The sequence below is a fragment of the Morus notabilis genome, unplaced genomic scaffold, assembly GCF_000414095.1.
Source record: "Morus notabilis unplaced genomic scaffold, ASM41409v2 Scaffold336, whole genome shotgun sequence".
In the NCBI taxonomy this organism is placed as follows: Eukaryota; Viridiplantae; Streptophyta; class Magnoliopsida; order Rosales; family Moraceae; genus Morus; species Morus notabilis.
Genome location: NW_010367552.1, coordinates 384,272 through 401,740, shown reverse-complemented (window position 1 = coordinate 401,740; position 17,469 = coordinate 384,272). Strand labels below are relative to the sequence as shown.

Genomic DNA, 17,469 nt, shown 5'->3' with positions numbered 1-17,469 from the left:
CAGTTCATTCCTTGATCTCCAATGCCGAGACCGGGAATGACCGTGAAATCCCCGTTGGATTGGTGAACGTGATCTTGTCAGGATCGGAATCGTCAATGAAGATTTCAGAGATGGTAAACCATATCAGAAGCTCCTTACTCTTGACCCCTGTTAGCCGCCACATCCGATGCTCCTCGACGAACGCAGTGACCTCGTTGTCGTATGATACTGTGCGCCCGATCGCAGTGAATTGGTGCTCCTTGCACTTCCTCTGCTTGAGCCAGACGAAGCCGGTGATGCGGTTGTAGCCAACCTCAATGAGGTCGTCCAGAGGGAGGAGGCCACGTGGAAGAGACATTTCTTCAAGCAGTTGGCCGGCCTTCTGCTTGCAGACGGCATCGCCGTGGAAGATCTCGGCGTCTTCTTGGTGGTTGGCGATTTGCTGGGACGACATAATTGTGATCACTGTTTTTCTTTGGATTTCTATTTTCAAAGATTCTAAAGAATGTGAGATAGGAGTTGTATGGGGGTGAAAATTTAAGGCGGGAAGTGAGGGGCCAAGGAAAATCCAATGGGAATTTCTTCTTTTTTTTTTTGTTTTTTTTTTATTTTTTGGTGCGGATTGCTTTTCACGCAAGTATTATTTGTTTGGTTGGTCCATCAATAAATTATTAAAGTTGTATTACATTCAAATTTCAGCAGAAATAATTTCATAACTTTTAAAAGGTCAGTACCTTTTGTGCTTAAAGTTTTACGCAATAATTAGCCTTTAACATGTTTCTTTTTTCTATTAAAATGGATTAAAAAACCGTATTAGGTACAATTTTATGTGAATTTAAATTTTAAGGATTAAATGTGCCTTTTATGTGATATATTTCGGAAAATAGTCAAAGCGTTAATGTCCTTTTTTTTCTTGATAATTAAGAACGTTAATGTCCATTTATCTTAATTACTTCATTTGAGTGGGAGATGAAAAATTTAATACGTGAACAATCCTTATGATAATTTTGCCAAAGCCTCTAATGCCCTCTCAATTCTTTAAGAAGGAAAAGGAGAAAAAAAAAAAAAAAAAAAAAAACAAGAAGGGAAATTAAAGGGTTCTTATTAAAGCGTCTTTGGCCTTAAAGTTAATTTGTTATGTACACTTTTGACTTGCCAGATCTTTGTTGAAGTTGTGTTGGATCACAATGAGGGATAAAGTTTTATTGGGAATCGAATCCTATCAAATATTTCTATTTCTCCTTTGAATTACTCATATATATCCTATGAATTTCATTTCGCACCGGAAACTATTCTAGGAGAAGTTCGAATCCGTTCCGTTCGGATATTGATCGGTCTTGGTTTGACATGGTTTACGCGTTACTGGTTCCCGGAAGAGTTAATATCTCCATTAGCTAAATGGTACCTCGCAATTCAAAAGTCTCTCTACGGCTGAAGAATGAGCGTGTTCTTGGGCCATCGTAGAAACATAGATAGGGTCGACGACGGAACGAACAACGAAACTTTACGACAGCTTTTTCGTACACGTTCACTTGCATCACATACACAAGTGCTCTCTGAACCGTGCAATAAGGTCACCCATAACACGGCTCTCCCACTTGAGTTACCTAGGATTTATTTTGTATAAAAATTTCATCACTACATCGAAGGCTTTTTTTTAAATATATTGATAAGATAGCTTGGTACCCAAACTGTATCAATGATTGTGATCCTCATTGTGTACATAATTCGTCTTAGGATCTACCAAAGAAAATTTTTAGGTCAGTCGAAATGAAAATTCCAGGTCGGTTCGGGCCAACCTTAAATGGGGGATAGCCCAACTTGGCTTGAAATTTTATGAAATATTTTAAAAAAATCTTTAAAAACAGGGCGTTTGGATTGGGCGGGGCAGTCTGAATAAACATTTGAACTCGAAACCTTAGCCCGGAGGTTAGGGTCGGGGCGGGCCGAGCCCGAGCATGAGCCAACAGAGACAGACCTTGATCCGGCCCGTTTAGCCTGACTCGAACTTACAGCTCTATTCATTGGGTTCAGTGATAGTGCATACCCCAATTCAATATGTTTAATTGAGGTAATTCATGAATATTTGAACTTTGTTCAAACTTGTTATTTGAACCATGAAGTAAAAACTAAAGGTGAAGGAAAAAAATTACCCCTAGGTACATATGCGGAAGCGTTTGCGTGGTGTCGTATATAATCTCTGAATGAGCACCGGTCTAAGAATCGCTACGGGATAGCCTCACTATACTCCAGTCACGAACATAATCTTCATGCTCCATGATCATGATCATCACCACGCCGTTGATTGCTCACGGTATGCGTGGTTATTATGAAGGCAGAGCTCAAACAACCATGAGAGCTCACGGTGTGCGTGGTTATTACAAAGGCAGAACTCAAACAACCATGATAAATCCACAACTCAAGAACCTATGGAAGACTAGGAGGGAGAGAGAGAATTGATTGAGATTCGACAAATTTCTGTCGCACACTTCTATTTATGCTTTACTATCTAGCTATTTACAGCAACACATATCATAAAGGGAACAAGCACAAAATATAGAAAGTATTGCTCTTATTATATATTGGAGAATAAGTTGCCCACTTACTCAATCAGTCAAAATACTAGAAATATTATGATATTTTTAATATGATACTTTCTGTTTTCATGTCTCGTAGATTTTTAGACATTGACCTTTAGACTATACACCATTATGTGCGCCTTAAAATCCAACAAAACGGCCTTAAAATTATATCCAACATTTAAAGGAAAACAAAAATGTCTTTGCAAAAGATTTTTCTTTACTTTTGTCCAACTAAAATTTTCTAATTTCATAATATATATTCTTGTGTCTATCAAACACACGTGTTTGTCCACAGTTTAAATATGATGTTACTTGCGAAAAAAAAAATGTTATTTATACTTTTTTATTTCAAATATAAAACCTCAACTAAATTGTTAAGTCGTAAAGACCTTATTCCTAACTTCAACAATTTAAATGAGAGGAAATAAAAAAAAAGTGAAATATAGAAGAATTCTAGCTTTTAGAGGGTCATGTGTTAGCTTCTTTTGAAGGCTTTTGTGGCCGATTTGTTCTTGAGTTTTGTAATTTTTTTTTTTTTGGTGTGTTTTATTAAAAAACACTAAAATTTCTACCCTAACATTTTTTCATTATATTTCGACTTAAAATGATATAATTATAAGAGAATGACACAAAAGAAAAAGAGTGAGTTGAGAGAGATTTCTAATTTTCTAAAAAAAAATAATAATAATAAAATAGAACCCTCTTTTGGGGGTTGGATTTATATTTTTCCTAATTTCATTCTGACTTATCTTTCTACAACAGTTTTTCATTTATTTTATTGCAGGACTAACACAGTTCGTTCTTTCAAAGAACTTCTTTGTTTCCTTTCCATTTTATCTTTTTTATTGTTATTGTCATCTTATCACTACCGGTGTTATCCAATTAAGTGTAACAACCGAATGCAGGATCAATTAAGGGCCCGTTTAGTTCGCTGATTCGAGTTGAGATGTGATTTTATGTGAGAGCTTTTTACTGTAGTAAAAAAATTAGATGTGATTGTTTGTGAGAGCTTTTTACTGTAGAAAAACTCGAATCAGCGAAATGAACAGGGTTTAAGAGTAAAGCTGAAGCTCAGCAAACATTTGTTTGATCCTTTTTTTTTTTTTTTTTCATCCTGAGCCCTGAACTTATCAGTGTTTGGTTACTTGAATTACTAGTTTTGATTTTGATAAATAAGACCCTAAATAAAAAATCTAACGCGACTGTAGTCCAATGACTAACAAATGTCGACTAATGCCCCATAATTTGCACAAAATGTAATTGAAACCTTTTAATTTATGCATTTAAGATCCAGTTAGCATTTATTAATCGATAACGTTATCTCATAGACTACGTTGCCAAAAGTCGTCACATTTCTGTTCTTAATTGTCAAGATTAAAATATGGGTTCAACTTGCAAATAAAAAGAAAATTAGGGTACACTAAACTCCCTTTCTTAAAAGCAGGTTTGGGAATCATCAATAGAAAAAAAAAGGGGTAAATACTACCTTTTCTTTCCATCCATGCATTTACTTACTAACTTAAGAATACAACCTTAATTCTTAATAGGCCGTAAACATGTACTTGGATCAAGTATTCCCTCTGTTATATGAAGATTCCTTAAGTCAATAATTGCATTTATTGGGATACTTCAGAATCCGAGTTCTCAATTACTTCAACCTCAACGCCTTTAAGCTCGATACCTTAAGCTCAAATCTCTCAAGCTCAATACTTTGAGCTCGATTCCCTTGAGCTTAACACGTTAAGGTCGGTTCCCTTAAACTCGACGCCTTGAGCATAATTCCCCTGAGCTCAAGGTATACCTTGAACCCAACACCTCAGGCCTAAGGTATCCTCAACTTGGTGTTTTTTGGGCCGGAGGATACAACGAAAGCCCAACCCTCCACTCATCTTTTTCACGTGGGAAATAAGGGAATCACCACATCAGCAATCTCATGAGATGCGGATTGTCATCAAGGGAAGCGGAGGTTATGTTCGGGAAGGAGTGAAGAGTCACGTCCTGAAGGAAGCAAAAAGTACGGAAATGATGGACTGTTACTCTAACAAAGGAGCGGTTACTCGAGAAAGACAACCTACAAATATGAGAAAAGGAAGGAGGGGTCCGAAAATTAGAGTCTGAAAATATTTCCAAAAAATTGAGAGCTCATGAGGATTTGGTGTGATTTACTCTTTTATTTTTTCTTTTTTGTTGTTTTGATTCGTTGATCTGAGTTTCGAACTTGGAATTCGGGCTCTTGGTTGCTGGCGAGATTCCATCGTCAACACCCTCCACTCTTTGCTAAACATGTTTCCTTTTTCATAACAGTCTACTAAGGTTTTAGCACAACCCCCCGAACTTAGCATGCTTTTAGCAAATTATTTTCTAAACTTTTAATTTTGACAATCAACCCCTAAATTTGTACAACTGTTGCAATGTATCCCATTTTACTAAATTTACTTAAGACTTTGTGTTACATTTGAATTGAGATGTTAGAATTTTTCATCGAGCGTGTTTTTTTTTTTTTAACTAATTTAACACAATCAATGTTAAAATAGGGCACGTTGCAATAATTTTACAAGTTAACGAATATTTTCTAAACTTTTAATTTTGACAATCAACCCCTAAATTTGTACAACTGTTGCAATGTATCCCATTTTACTAAATTTACTTAAGACTTTGTGTTACATTTGAATTGAGATGTTAGAATTTTTCATCGAGCGTGTTTTTTTTTTTTTACACTAATTTAACACAATCAATGTTAAAATAGGGCACGTTGCAATAATTTTACAAGTTAACGAATAACTTATCAAAATTAAAAGTTCAGAGGACAAATTGCTAAAACCATACAAATTTAGGGGACAAAGGTGTAAAATACCTAAAAACTTATAAACACGCCTTAATTTAAGTAAATTGATTGCTCACTTATGGTAGCACCACTGACCTACACAAGTCTTGAACAAAATCCTGAAATTGACAATTAGTAGCTAGTATTCAAGCACCTCTGTAGTATTTGGCATTTTTCCGGAGAAAAACCAAGAAGTGGCAAAGAGATGGAAAACTGTCTGAGGAAAGCAAATTTTAGATCTAGATATTAGGGTTTTGTTTTTTGTTTTTTGTTTTTTTTGTTTTTTTTTTTGTTTTTTGTTTTGTTTTTTGTTTTTTGTTTTTTTTGTTTTTTTTTTTGTTTTTTGTTTTGTTTTTTGTTTTGTTTTTTGTTTTTTGTTTTGTTTTTTGTTTTGTTTTTTGTTTTTTGTTTTGTTTTTGTTTGGGTAATCAGATTTAGATATTAGTTACACCCGTGATGTAACATTTTTTTCCCCTGAAGAAGCTACGTTAATACTGCAACATTAACTATTGGCAAAACAGGGTCATTTCCTTGCAAGAGCTTACAACTCCATGTGAAAAAGCATAATTATTGTGTGAATCCGTAAGTGCACAGATCGCACAAGTAATAAAGTATACTGAAGTACATATATCGTCTCAAGAGATTGAATCACCAAAACTATGTGCTGGAAGTTAAGTAATCAACAAATCAAGTAAAGAATGAATATGACAAAAATTCACTAAAACGAAGTAAAGAAAATAGATACAAAATAAATGCAGTCAAAAGTGACTAGAAATAGCAAGAACGTAATTATTGTTTGTAAATCAATGATTTATATGAGCTAGGTCTACTAATTTTCCCTCAGTTGTAAGTCTGACAGAAAATGTTACCGAAATGCTACAACATTTACTACCCCGGTTAATAGAAACTCTTTTATTGCATAAAATTATTCCGAATTAATTATGACTAAGATTCTTTAAACCATTTCCAGCATATTCCTATGTGAATCCAGTTCTCAGAATGCAGATCTAAGCTCAAGTTTCTTTAAGTCATGCAAGGTGAATAATATATTCCTATACCATCCACTAATTAACAACTAAAATAAGGTTATTGAATAAGCATCATCCATGTTAGATCATACTAAAATTAACCTTTTCAGTATTAATCTTAATTTTGTATCCTATAATTAATGGCCAGTCAAGAATAGAAATAAGTATAAACACACATGAATGAACATGAATAGTAACTCAATAGCATTTCATACACAAATTGTCATTCTTACAACTTTGGTTCTATTAGCAGGCCTAGCTAAAACAAATTAGTTCATACTGAGATTTACAAGATCCAAAGTTCAAGAATATTCCATGACTAAATTAATATCCAAATAACAAAAGAGAATTAAGCTAACAGATAGAAGAAAGAGTTTCAACTGGATTTTGGATCTCTCTTTGTCTGGCCTTGCTTCTTTCAACCTTATGTCTTCTTTCCTTCTCTCACGTCTCTCTGTACTGTATTTTTTGGAGGAGAGGTACTGTGCTTCTATTTCCTTCTATTTTCTCCTCTTCTACTCGGCGGCTGCCTACCTCTCTTAGAAAACACTTCCTTCTTAGGGTAACAAAAGGGTTGAGGTGTAATTTGATAAGAATTGTAGTGGTCCACACTACTATACAGCTCAATCAGCTCACATTGGTTTTTGTCCTTTTCTCCCAGATAGTGCGATGATGTCATCCCACTTGCCAACTACACCCAGAATGCTACTACTGTCACCCTACAATTTACAAAACTAAAACTTAGATATATTTAAGCCTCTTTTGACTCAATTTACTACTTCTTAACTCGAAAGCAGCGCAAGTACATAATTTAGCAAGATAAAATACAAAACTGGAAAATCTAAGGTAAAACACAGAAGAAAACAATGAAATACACTCTTGACTAAAAAAACTTTAAGCTGAAAATGCATAAGATAACTCTAATTTCTTAGAGTTATCAATAATAAAAGGCGCTAGGTATTTCCTTTAACCATTTTTCCCTCTTAAAAAAAAATAAAATAAAAAAAACTACACTAACTGGCTTGTTTATGGGAAGTGTTCTAAAAAAATACATTAAGGCCTCGTTCGTTTCACGAATTCGAGTTTTCAATTCAAGTTGAGATGTAATATTTTCTGAGAGCTTTTAACTGTAGCAGAAAAAGTTAAATGTGACATTTTCTGAGAGATTTTAATTATAGAAACCTAGGACTAAAAACTCGAATCGGTGAAATGAACGAGGCTTAAGTTGTTTTTTTTTTTTTGTTATCCTTTTCCTTTTCTTGTCTGATAGACATTGAGATTTTTTTATCATTACTTCTCATTTAGAAAAAAATACACACACACATATAGAAATTGTCTTAAGTTCAGTACTCAAACCAATACGGTACACGAACCAGTATGATAAATACAACTTTTTCGTACTCTCGTATATTATCGTTGGTTTGTGTTTGTAATAGTTAGTTGCTTCAGTGCAACATTCAAACAAAATAAAGTCAAGTTATACTTAGTATACTAGGTGTTACACACGCGTATGAATCGTATTACCCAAGAAAAAAGTTACATTCGTCGAATTGTATCATTGCTAGACTTAAGACTTTTGTTATGTGTATGTTGTCTCGTATGAATCGTCTGATTGTGTGCAACTTGCAAGTGTTGGACTGATTGATAAATCCAAAACCAATGAAATAGTTAATGGTTCTGCTTTGAATAATACAACAAACATAGGCGATATCTGAAAGGTACTGATACCACGGAGTCGGGAAAACAAAGATATATTCTTTTACAGCTTGTATTATTCAGAAATAATACCTATTTTTCCTATACTACTGGTAGCATTGATGTTTTTCATAATATATATTGGAATATTTCACGGACACTCCATGGAAATAGTGACAATAGTATCTCCATTTAATATATAATTCTTATATGTTTTTCAATATTCTTTCCCACATTTGAAACTTCCGAACTTTACCTGTGTTATATGGTACCTTTTGTTCATCTCATCAATTTTTTTTTCTTTTTTCTTTTCTTTATTTTTTTCTTTTTAAGAACACAAAACATTTGCTCGCAATATTGTCTTTTAACACTTTTTCATACTTTCAATCTTTGTTAGGCCGACTTTTTATCATATCCCCAGAAATTTCTAGATTCTCTCTATTGCTACATTTTGTACATTATTACTAATTTGTTGATGTCTTGTTGTTCGTATTTCAGGAATATGTGGTTGTTTATTTTTATAACATATTTTCAGCATTATCATACAAATTATTCTCTAACTAGTATATTGTAAACAACTCCGAATAGGTTTGCTAATTTGTCCATTTGTGACCTTATTGCAGCCAATATAATGGTTTGAGTAAAAAGAATCTTTTTCTCAACATCTCATCTGCAAAAGGTCTCTCGCGCAGCTTCTGCATTCTCCATTGCAATTTGAGTCCTACTAACCATGTATAATTACCAATTTCAATTAGTTCCACACATTAACCAAGATCTCATTTTGTAACTAATGTCACAACATGATATTCATGCAATTTGATTAGTGTAAGGATATTATTAATTATATTATAACAAAACTTATTTCCATCGTTGTGTAGCCACTTTAATTATATGTACATGTAAATATTATATTAACTACTTCGTTTGATAAACACATCTTTCTTTACTGTAACTATGATCTGTAATCCCCCTTTTTTTTTTTTTTTTTAAAGGAATCATCTCCTACCAAAAGAATTAACAAACTAAACAAATACAAAAAGAGAAGATTTGTCCTCCTGTAATCACAATCAGCATTCATCTAGACTTCTCCCCAAACCCCTTGTCACTTTTTTTTTTTTGTCTTCTCTCTCTCTCTCTCTCTATAGTTTAAGAGACGAAATCAATCATGGGATTCACCCCACATCTCCAAAAGGTACTTCTGACAGCTGCCATTTACAAACCTCGAATCTGAGCTTGCCCTTTTGGTCCTTCTAGTCTGGGACCCTTTGGTCCCACCTCCAGGGTTCAGGTTGTGCCTGAATTCCACAGCAATTCTCTCAAACACTTCGACCTCAAACATGTTCACCTTTGGTTTTGGTCTCATATTGTCTCTCACGTATGCAAAAGCCAATTGGTCTCTTGGGTTGAAACCTTCCAACTCATTGAACAATAAGCAAGAGAAAAGATTGCTCTCCAAGTCATGCTTTCTCAGAATAAGAGCACTATCCGGGACGTCTAACAAACACAAAGATACGTAATTTGATTAATTTTCTATCCAAGTACCTAAATAAGAGGTATATAAAGCACAAGCACAATTGATGTAATTCACTGCAATTTGAGACTCATAATTGGTCACTTATGGAGTCTTTTCTAGCATTTACTTCAAAACAAAAATAAAAGCGTGATTATACTTTTGACTTTTCTTTTGGTACCACCAGTTAAATCTAGTCGTATCTTGTCACACTTTTTCAAAGGTTAGATGATGATTCATAATAATTTAGACAGCCAAAATTCATTTATTTTTGGGTCTCATTAGACAAAAACAACTCAAATTTTAATAATTCATATTAAGTTTTAATAAGTCATATTTAGTTGTATGGTATGATCAAAATTTATCGCCTTTAATTAAAGGACTTATCAATCTTATCATGTCAAATTATCGTAAAAAACAAAAATTTTGAGTAGACCCCAAGAAAAATATCAGCAACTAGACAGGCTTTTACGTCTGCATGGAAGACTCACATCCCATATATAAAGTACTATTATATTATATAGGGAAAGCTGACCCCACCACGTTTTCTAGGATATATACATCGATCGAACAAAACAAAATACAAATTTCAATAGAGTTGAGGGGAAATACGCTAGTATGTCGTTCAGGTTTTAACTCTACAAAACGACGTTTGCTCCACAATTAATTATGAATTGTCCTCCTTGGCATGAATAGCATGATGCATACTTCATATGCAGGACCACTTCAAACTCGACCAATTAATTAATACTTTGGACCACACTAGTTAAACCTTCATTTTCATAGTACTTTGTGACCGATTTTTCCATTAAATATTAATCTCCCTTGAATTTACCCTTATCCTTTTGTCTTATAGAGCATTGTAATGATGTCTTAGAAGTGAAAATAATAAGGTTTTTCTTTTTACACTTCTTAATTAATAACCATTTTATCTCAGAAAATCTAGATTATATCACGACTAATTTCTCACTTCATCATGTCTAGAAGATCTTAAGTATGAGGAAATATCCAATGAACACAAGGAGTCAACTATTGGGTTACTTTTTATGATGATAGTTTGGAAAACTACTTCTAAATGAGCCTCCCCCACGGTGTACACCATGGCTTTCAGTTCCTAAAGTTATTGCTAAACATGTCTAGCTAAAGATGTATATAATCATTAAAGTAATGATCTTCTCGGATAGCTTTTAGTCGAAGGCATCTCGCAAAAATTTATTTGCATATCATTACGGATCAATAATTCATCACAACAAGCCTTAGAAAACTCAGCTTTTACTTGTCTTTCAAAGTAAGAAAACTACTGAAATAATAATAGTATAAGCACTAAACTGGTTAACTACTCTTGAGGCTGATTCTACCTAACCAAACCACGTATTAAATAAATATTGCTTTCTTCATTTTCTTTGTGATTATAGCCCCTTTATTTCAAGCACGCCAATATGCATAATATCATACCTACTTCCTTTTCTCTTCTCCTAAACTAATAGGAATTTAACATTTTGAAGCACAATCATTCAAGTTCTCATCTTGAATTGCCCATTTTATGGAGGATTTATCCAGTAAATGATCCTAAAATTTTTCCCAAATCCCATTTTTTGTGTCTGACCTTTAATGTTGTAAACATAATCTCAATCTATTAATTTGTTTTAGTTTTGTTCTTTTTCTCAGTTGAGTATTAAAAAGAGGACAAAATGTACACTTGATGGTAATAAAAAAAAATAACGTTTTTCTGAACGAACACAAGATATGCAAGTGACGGTGATGGAAAATAACATTATGATAACAAAATATCATCCACATTTAGTGCTTATTTTAACTTTAAATTGACGATAGGGCTAAGACTAAAACAAGCTAATAAATCAGCCTCGAGTTTCTGACGTTTTAAAATCAAGAACCAAAGTAAAATTTAAGTAAATTTAGTTACCATTCGTGAGATTAACCCATTTATGATATAATCATGCCCTAAAGAATTTTGGTTTTCTGATTACCACAAGACAGTAATTCACTTATGAATAAACTACAAAAGTTACCTGAGGTATATGGAAGCTTATTGGGATTCCAAGGCTGCAATCCATACTCACAATATGTTTCCATTTGTCTCCTCAAAGCATCAACATCCCACCATTTTTTCCACCTAGCAGTTGCTATTGCTTCTTCCATGGTGTGAACATAAAATGGATGTTTTGATATTGCCACGTCCGCCTTTTGTGAAACAACTAGTGCATGAATCAAAAGTAACGGATCAACCATCAACTGCAACTTGGCGTCTATCCAAATACTGAATTTCGCATTTGGGAAAAGCCTATGAACTAAGTATTTTGGTATGACACCATTCATGGCCGGATTCTCATACAAATTCTTGCTTGAGACCCTAACAATCCTCCAAGCACCGATCGAATTTTCGCGCGATTTTTCCGAAAGTAATTTGTGGTTCTTTAGGCCTTTTAGTGTGATATCGTCCACAAACATGTAGAAACATACGCTTTGAAGTGTTTTGGATCCAAGGCCTCTTGGTTGTCTAATCTTATCGTGGTCGTTGAAGATTGCCGATACCACGACAACTCCTTTGCAATTTTCCATTGCAATTCGATCTGATTCCAATACAAATAACCAAAAGAAAACGTGTCAATTTGCCTGCATTACCAAAAAAAAAAAAAAAAAAAGAATGGTTTGCAAAAGCATCATTATCATTGGAAGTTTAGAATTCTTTAACCAAAAAAAAAAAAATTTCTAGATAAAAGAATTTTTTTTCTTATTCATGTTTTTGCAATGCCAAAAAATTAAAAAAAAAAAAAAAAAAAGGTACGAACCGCTAACCTGAATCAGTAATCGGAAATTCCTTGAGGAATCCACAAGGAATTCTTGTCGTATCATTTTGATGATCGAAATATGAAAATCTCTGGTGGGCTGTAAAATTCCCACCAAATGTGTCATAGTTTCCCTCCAAATACCTCAAAACTGAGGACGAAGAAGTTCTACACAAATCTTCAATTTTCTTCACAACCGTCCCATAATCTGACGCAAAAACCAAAAGCCACTTGTGGAAAACGACAATTATCAAAACCCAGAAACGGAATTCGTAGACGTAAAGGGTGCAGAAAACTGGAGAGAAATTTGTCGTACCTGAGAAGAAAACAGGGGAAGAGCAAGTGGAACGGACGGTTGGGATTGCGTACTTGTGTTCTCCGTAGGAAGAAGGGTAAGAGAAAAGAGGAGTTTGGAGAGGTTCAAAGGAAGAATATCTGACAAGGCATTTGGTTTTAGAGAGAGAAATGTAGAGAGAGAAGAAGAGTGAAGAAGAGAGATAGAGCAGAGAGAAACAGAGCAGCTTTGATTGGAAGAACAGAGGAGGTGTTGACGCTGCTTTCCCCATGAAACCAACCACAATTTGTTGTTTCCGTTATTTTTTTCACCTTCCTTTAATAGTTTTTTCTTTTTTTCTTTTTTCTTTTTTTCTTTTTTCTTTTTCCCCTTATTCCTTCTTTTGTGTGAATTTAGCTTTCCTAATATATTTGTAAATTGTAAATTAATAAATTTGAGAAAAATGAAGGTTTCAATTTTTTTGTTTTGCAAAAGAGATAAAACTCTACTATCATTTGTCACTTTACATGAGCCGTGACAATAACATATATATAACTTATTTTTTAGGATATAATGTAGAACTTTTTGGGGACAATATTTATTCAAAAGAAGGAAAAAAAAAATCTTTTTTGTGGACAATACTAAGGAATTAAGTTATATACAAAAAAAAAAGCTTTCTTATTGAGTAATGTAATTAATGGGTTTTTTATTTCACTTTTTTGATGAAATTATAACTTTTTATAAATCTGAAAATTTTAAATTGGTCATTCATCTACAATATTGTTTGTTAAAAAAATTAATAAAGATAATTGTTATGCTATCCAAAATTTAGTGAAGAACTTTGTACTTGTGGTGTCATTGTTATTTGATCATTAAATGACGCGACATAATTGTCAATGCACTGCATGATTGTTAGTATATCTTGGCAATCAACTTTTGAGGTGCTAATTAAATAGAGAGGATTTATGATTCAAAAATAAAATAAATAACGTGTACTCTTTATAAGATTTTATTTTTGGAGATGAAAAAAATAAAAAAGATTTTTTTTCAGTACGCTAATATACTAATAAATTAAGTTTTTTATTTATCAAATTTATATAAAATTACGTAAAAATTAAAAAATATGTAAATTTAATTGTTAAAAAAATATAGTCTACCGATGTGTAAAAAATCTCTTAAAAAATATGTAAAGTAAAAAGAAAAAAAGAAAAGGGGCTTCAATTAATTTTCCTCGCCACCGCCGTTTCTACATTCATTATGAAAGGAACAAAGCATCTCCTTCTTTCTTTTTCGTTTCCTTTTTGGATTTACATGCTTTTCTCGTTGTATCCGGTGGCATATTGCGGATTTCATGACGATTGTTAGGCATCGATCCATCTGTTAAATTTAATGTTTATTTGTTTTAATAGATAACGTGAAAAAATTTTATGATTAGTGATTTGTCTCGGCAATTAGCAAATCCAAGCTTTATATATACAACTAATTGACATGAAACTGACACATTTCCTTCCCTCAATTGGCCATGGAACGTCGAGTGAGCTACGTTCATGTGAAAGAATTATTTTGTTTTTATCTATCAATTAGAATTTTAAAATCACGTGAAAATAAAAAAATACAGTTTCTGATATAAATTTAACAATTAAAAATAAAATATTTTCAATAATTCATTTTTTAGTACTTACAAAAAAAAATCCCCTTAAACTTTATTCATTTTATCCTTATTCGTTTCTATTTATTCTACCAAACGCTTAAAATAAAATAAAAAGAGCTCTTTCTCTCTCCTCACCTCCTCACCTTTGGTTTACTTTTAGCCTTTCCCTCTCACATTTTTCTATATTTCTTAGTTCTTAATAAACATAGCCTTAAAATGAGATTGGAATCCACTTGTGAAGTCTCTTCTAGGGGATCTATATATACCTAAAGCATTCTAAAGAGCCCCATTTTAAAGTCTCTCTCACTTTCTCTTATTCTCTAAAATTATTATCCTTCTCTCTCTCTCTCCTCTCAATACACATTTATACCCTAGGCTACCACCATCATTCAAAAAATTTCTAAGAGAGACTCCATCGCTCTTCGATTCCGAAACTAATATTCCGTCTCCCACCTTCTTCTCTTTCACGCCACTTTAGAAGAATTCTTTCGGGGACTTTTATGTACAAGCCATCACATTTGTTTAGAGAATTTCAAAGGATTCAAGGTAGAATTCTATGTTTTAATAATAGAAAACTTTCATAAATTATATTTGATATTCTTAGAATGGTGTTAAGGAGAATTCTAGTGTTTGGTTTTGGTTGATGAATTTTAATTATATGTTATGAACATGTTTTTAATGAGTTCGAATTTTGGATATTTTTAATTCCATGATATTAGGATTACATTAAAAGTTTAAGGTTTTATGAATTATCTATTTTTTAATAATGAATTTTGATTCAAGGTTGGTTAAGGTCTCTAGAATCTGTGAATTATGTGATCTCTGATATCTAAAAGGTGTAGAGGGTTAATGTGATTTTATTTTACTGTTATTTTTGGATATGTCATGTATTTATATGTTATTATTGTCTGGTAAGTTTTACGGAATTTTTACAAGCATATTGTAATTGTTATGGATTTTAGATTTAAGACTGTTTACTGGTTTACGCATGCTGACAGATTTTGTAAAATCTGTTTTATATGCTAAATGAGATTATTTTAATCCATAAAATTTTGGAAGTCATTGTGGATATGTTATTAAGGAGTATACAAAATTTCAGTTTCTGATCATGTCTGGATTTTTAATTAAAATTAGTTGACCATGATGTGCTCTGCGAACTTTGGCGCTTGGCTGATTTGGTTGACAGATTTTGAAAATTATAAAATCATTGCTCCTTGGGATTTTAATTTGAGATAAAATTTATGCTCATGCGATTATATGTTGATTTTATGTTTTCTACTTTCTCGAAAAAGCATTTATGTAAATTGAGTTATAATCATGATTTTATGTGAATAAAAGTGGTGGTATGATAATTGTATAATTATGTAATGATGATATTAGATTAGTTATGTTGTGATTCAATGTCTCAATGATATGAATATTGATTTTTAATGTTATTATGGAATGAGTTGATATGAACACCCAAGAGGAAGAGCATGAACCGGGACATCTGTCACCTTGTACAACAAAAAGGTTAAGTAAGATAGCGAATTAAGTAAGTACATTCTCACATGCAACATGATAAAAGTTTATAAAAATGTTAAGGAATGTTTTATGATTAAAGGTTTGTGAACAATAGGTTCTTCTTTCAAGACCTTTTTACGATGAATTTCAGAAGGATGTTTTCATGATTATGATTTTACTATCTATGACAAGTTTTAAAGAAAACTATATATCTATACAAGTATCACTTTATGAAGCGTTGCATGCCCTATGTTTATGTTTACGATGTCCCGTTAGGAGGACTGTCCCGTTAGGTGGACTTGTCATGTATGGTTTAGGATTAGCTACCTCACTTCTCTCATAACGGCGCGCCAACGATGTTAATGGTGCAACGTTTGGGTCCCTAAAGATAAAATGAACATTGTTTTAATGTGAAAATTTAAAGAAAGATATGTTATATATATAAAGGTATGCTTCGTGCACTACTATGATGATGATTATGTTACGTTTTCATTGAAAACTTAAATTATATTTTTGTGAGATAAGGAAGTGTACTTACTAAGCTTTTACTTACTCAAGAATTATATCATGTTGCATATAAGGGTAAGAAGCAAGATGTTTAGGATGCAGGACGAGAACGGGCTTGTGCACAAGGAACATTGGATTGAAAACGGAAAGACGCCACAATTATTCAATTATATTCCACACTTTGTATTTTCGAGACTTCAGTAATTATTAAACTTTTTTGAGATTTTAGGTTTAAAGTAATTATGTTCACTTCACAACTTTTATTTATTTAGATGTTTGTTCTTTGAACCTTTGGGATTGTCTTATATAGATACGGGTTCACTTTTGATTTTAAAACAAAAATTTATTAAAATTTATTTTCCTGGGATATGTATTTATATATATATATATATATATATTTGAGTTTATTTTCTATTTTTATTAAAATTGTTAAAGTTAACGATGTAAGTAACGAATTATGTTACGTCCGTGAGAGGCGTTACAGTTATAGAATGTAATAGCAGCCATTTAGGTGAGAGAACGATATTAAAACAAAAAACAAAGCTGTTACTATGAAGCTATGTGAAGTCTGTATACGAAACCATTTACTTTTTTTTTTTTTTTTTGGTATATGAAACCATTTACTTTACATAAATGAGAAACGGAAATAGGAAGTGTTTCCTGTCCATTTCTTCAGCTCTGTATTAAAAAAATCGGAATGATACTTCAGTGGAACTCACATGAACGCTAATCTTAAATTCCCTTAGCATTAATTCTTAATTAAATTGAATAAACTCTAATTTGTTATGCACAAAAATATTTCAGTAAACTATGGATAAGAAAAATTAGATTGTTTCCGACTATACTTTCTTTCCAATTACATGATTCTATTACTGTTAGGTAAACATGGCTTCAATGAATGTGCTTTATATGTATACTAGTTGAAACCACGCTCTACTATTCAATGTGTTATTTTTTTTTTAAATATAATGATTTAAAATTTCTTCAAAATTTTTTATTGACTTAGTATTCCTTTAGTTTTAATTTAGTAAAAATAATAAAATATAAAAAATTTAAGTAGAAAATAGTTAAAAGAAAACAAAGTTTTTGGTGGAGCAATTAGAGAGTAA

The 17,469-nt window shown here is 32.4% G+C and overlaps 2 protein-coding genes across 3 annotated transcripts in view; both read right to left on the bottom strand.

The window, feature by feature from the left end:
* The window catches only part of LOC21404517, a 1,067-nt gene extending 481 nt beyond the window's left edge, over window positions 1-586 (bottom strand). Inside the window, exon 1 of one of the 2 annotated variants that reach the window (XM_024175162.1) lies at window positions 29-586. In XM_024175162.1, the coding sequence (XP_024030930.1) occupies window positions 29-433 (405 nt within the window). In that variant the 5' untranslated portion in view covers window positions 434-586. Of the gene's footprint in view, window positions 1-4 lie in introns of those variants that run through there. The other variant, XM_010112671.2, reaches the window with a different exon arrangement.
* An 8,681-nt stretch (window positions 587-9,267) lies between these two features.
* LOC21404516 lies at window positions 9,268-12,991 on the bottom strand. The gene is made up of 4 exons (XM_010112670.1): window positions 12,742-12,991; window positions 12,436-12,633; window positions 11,649-12,209; window positions 9,268-9,602 (listed from the first exon to the last, which is right to left on the bottom strand). The coding sequence occupies exons 1-4, from the start codon at window positions 12,989-12,991 to the stop codon at window positions 9,268-9,270; spliced, it is 1,344 nt and encodes a 447-aa protein (XP_010110972.1).
* Between the last annotated feature and the right edge of the window lie 4,478 nt (window positions 12,992-17,469).

What these genes read in the sequence shown, in the direction of transcription:
- LOC21404516 (XM_010112670.1), bottom strand. Translation starts at nt 12,991, where the DNA reads ATGGGGAAAGCAGCGTCAACACCTCCTCTGTTCTTCCAATCAAAGCTG. An exon ending in TTCCCCTGTTTTCTTCTCAG is followed by an intron (nt 12,634 to 12,741) that starts GTACGACAAATT and finishes TTTTTGCGTCAG; the next exon opens with ATTATGGGACGGTTGTGAAG. An exon ending in ATTTCCGATTACTGATTCAG is followed by an intron (nt 12,210 to 12,435) that starts GTTAGCGGTTCG and finishes TATTGGAATCAG; the next exon opens with ATCGAATTGCAATGGAAAAT.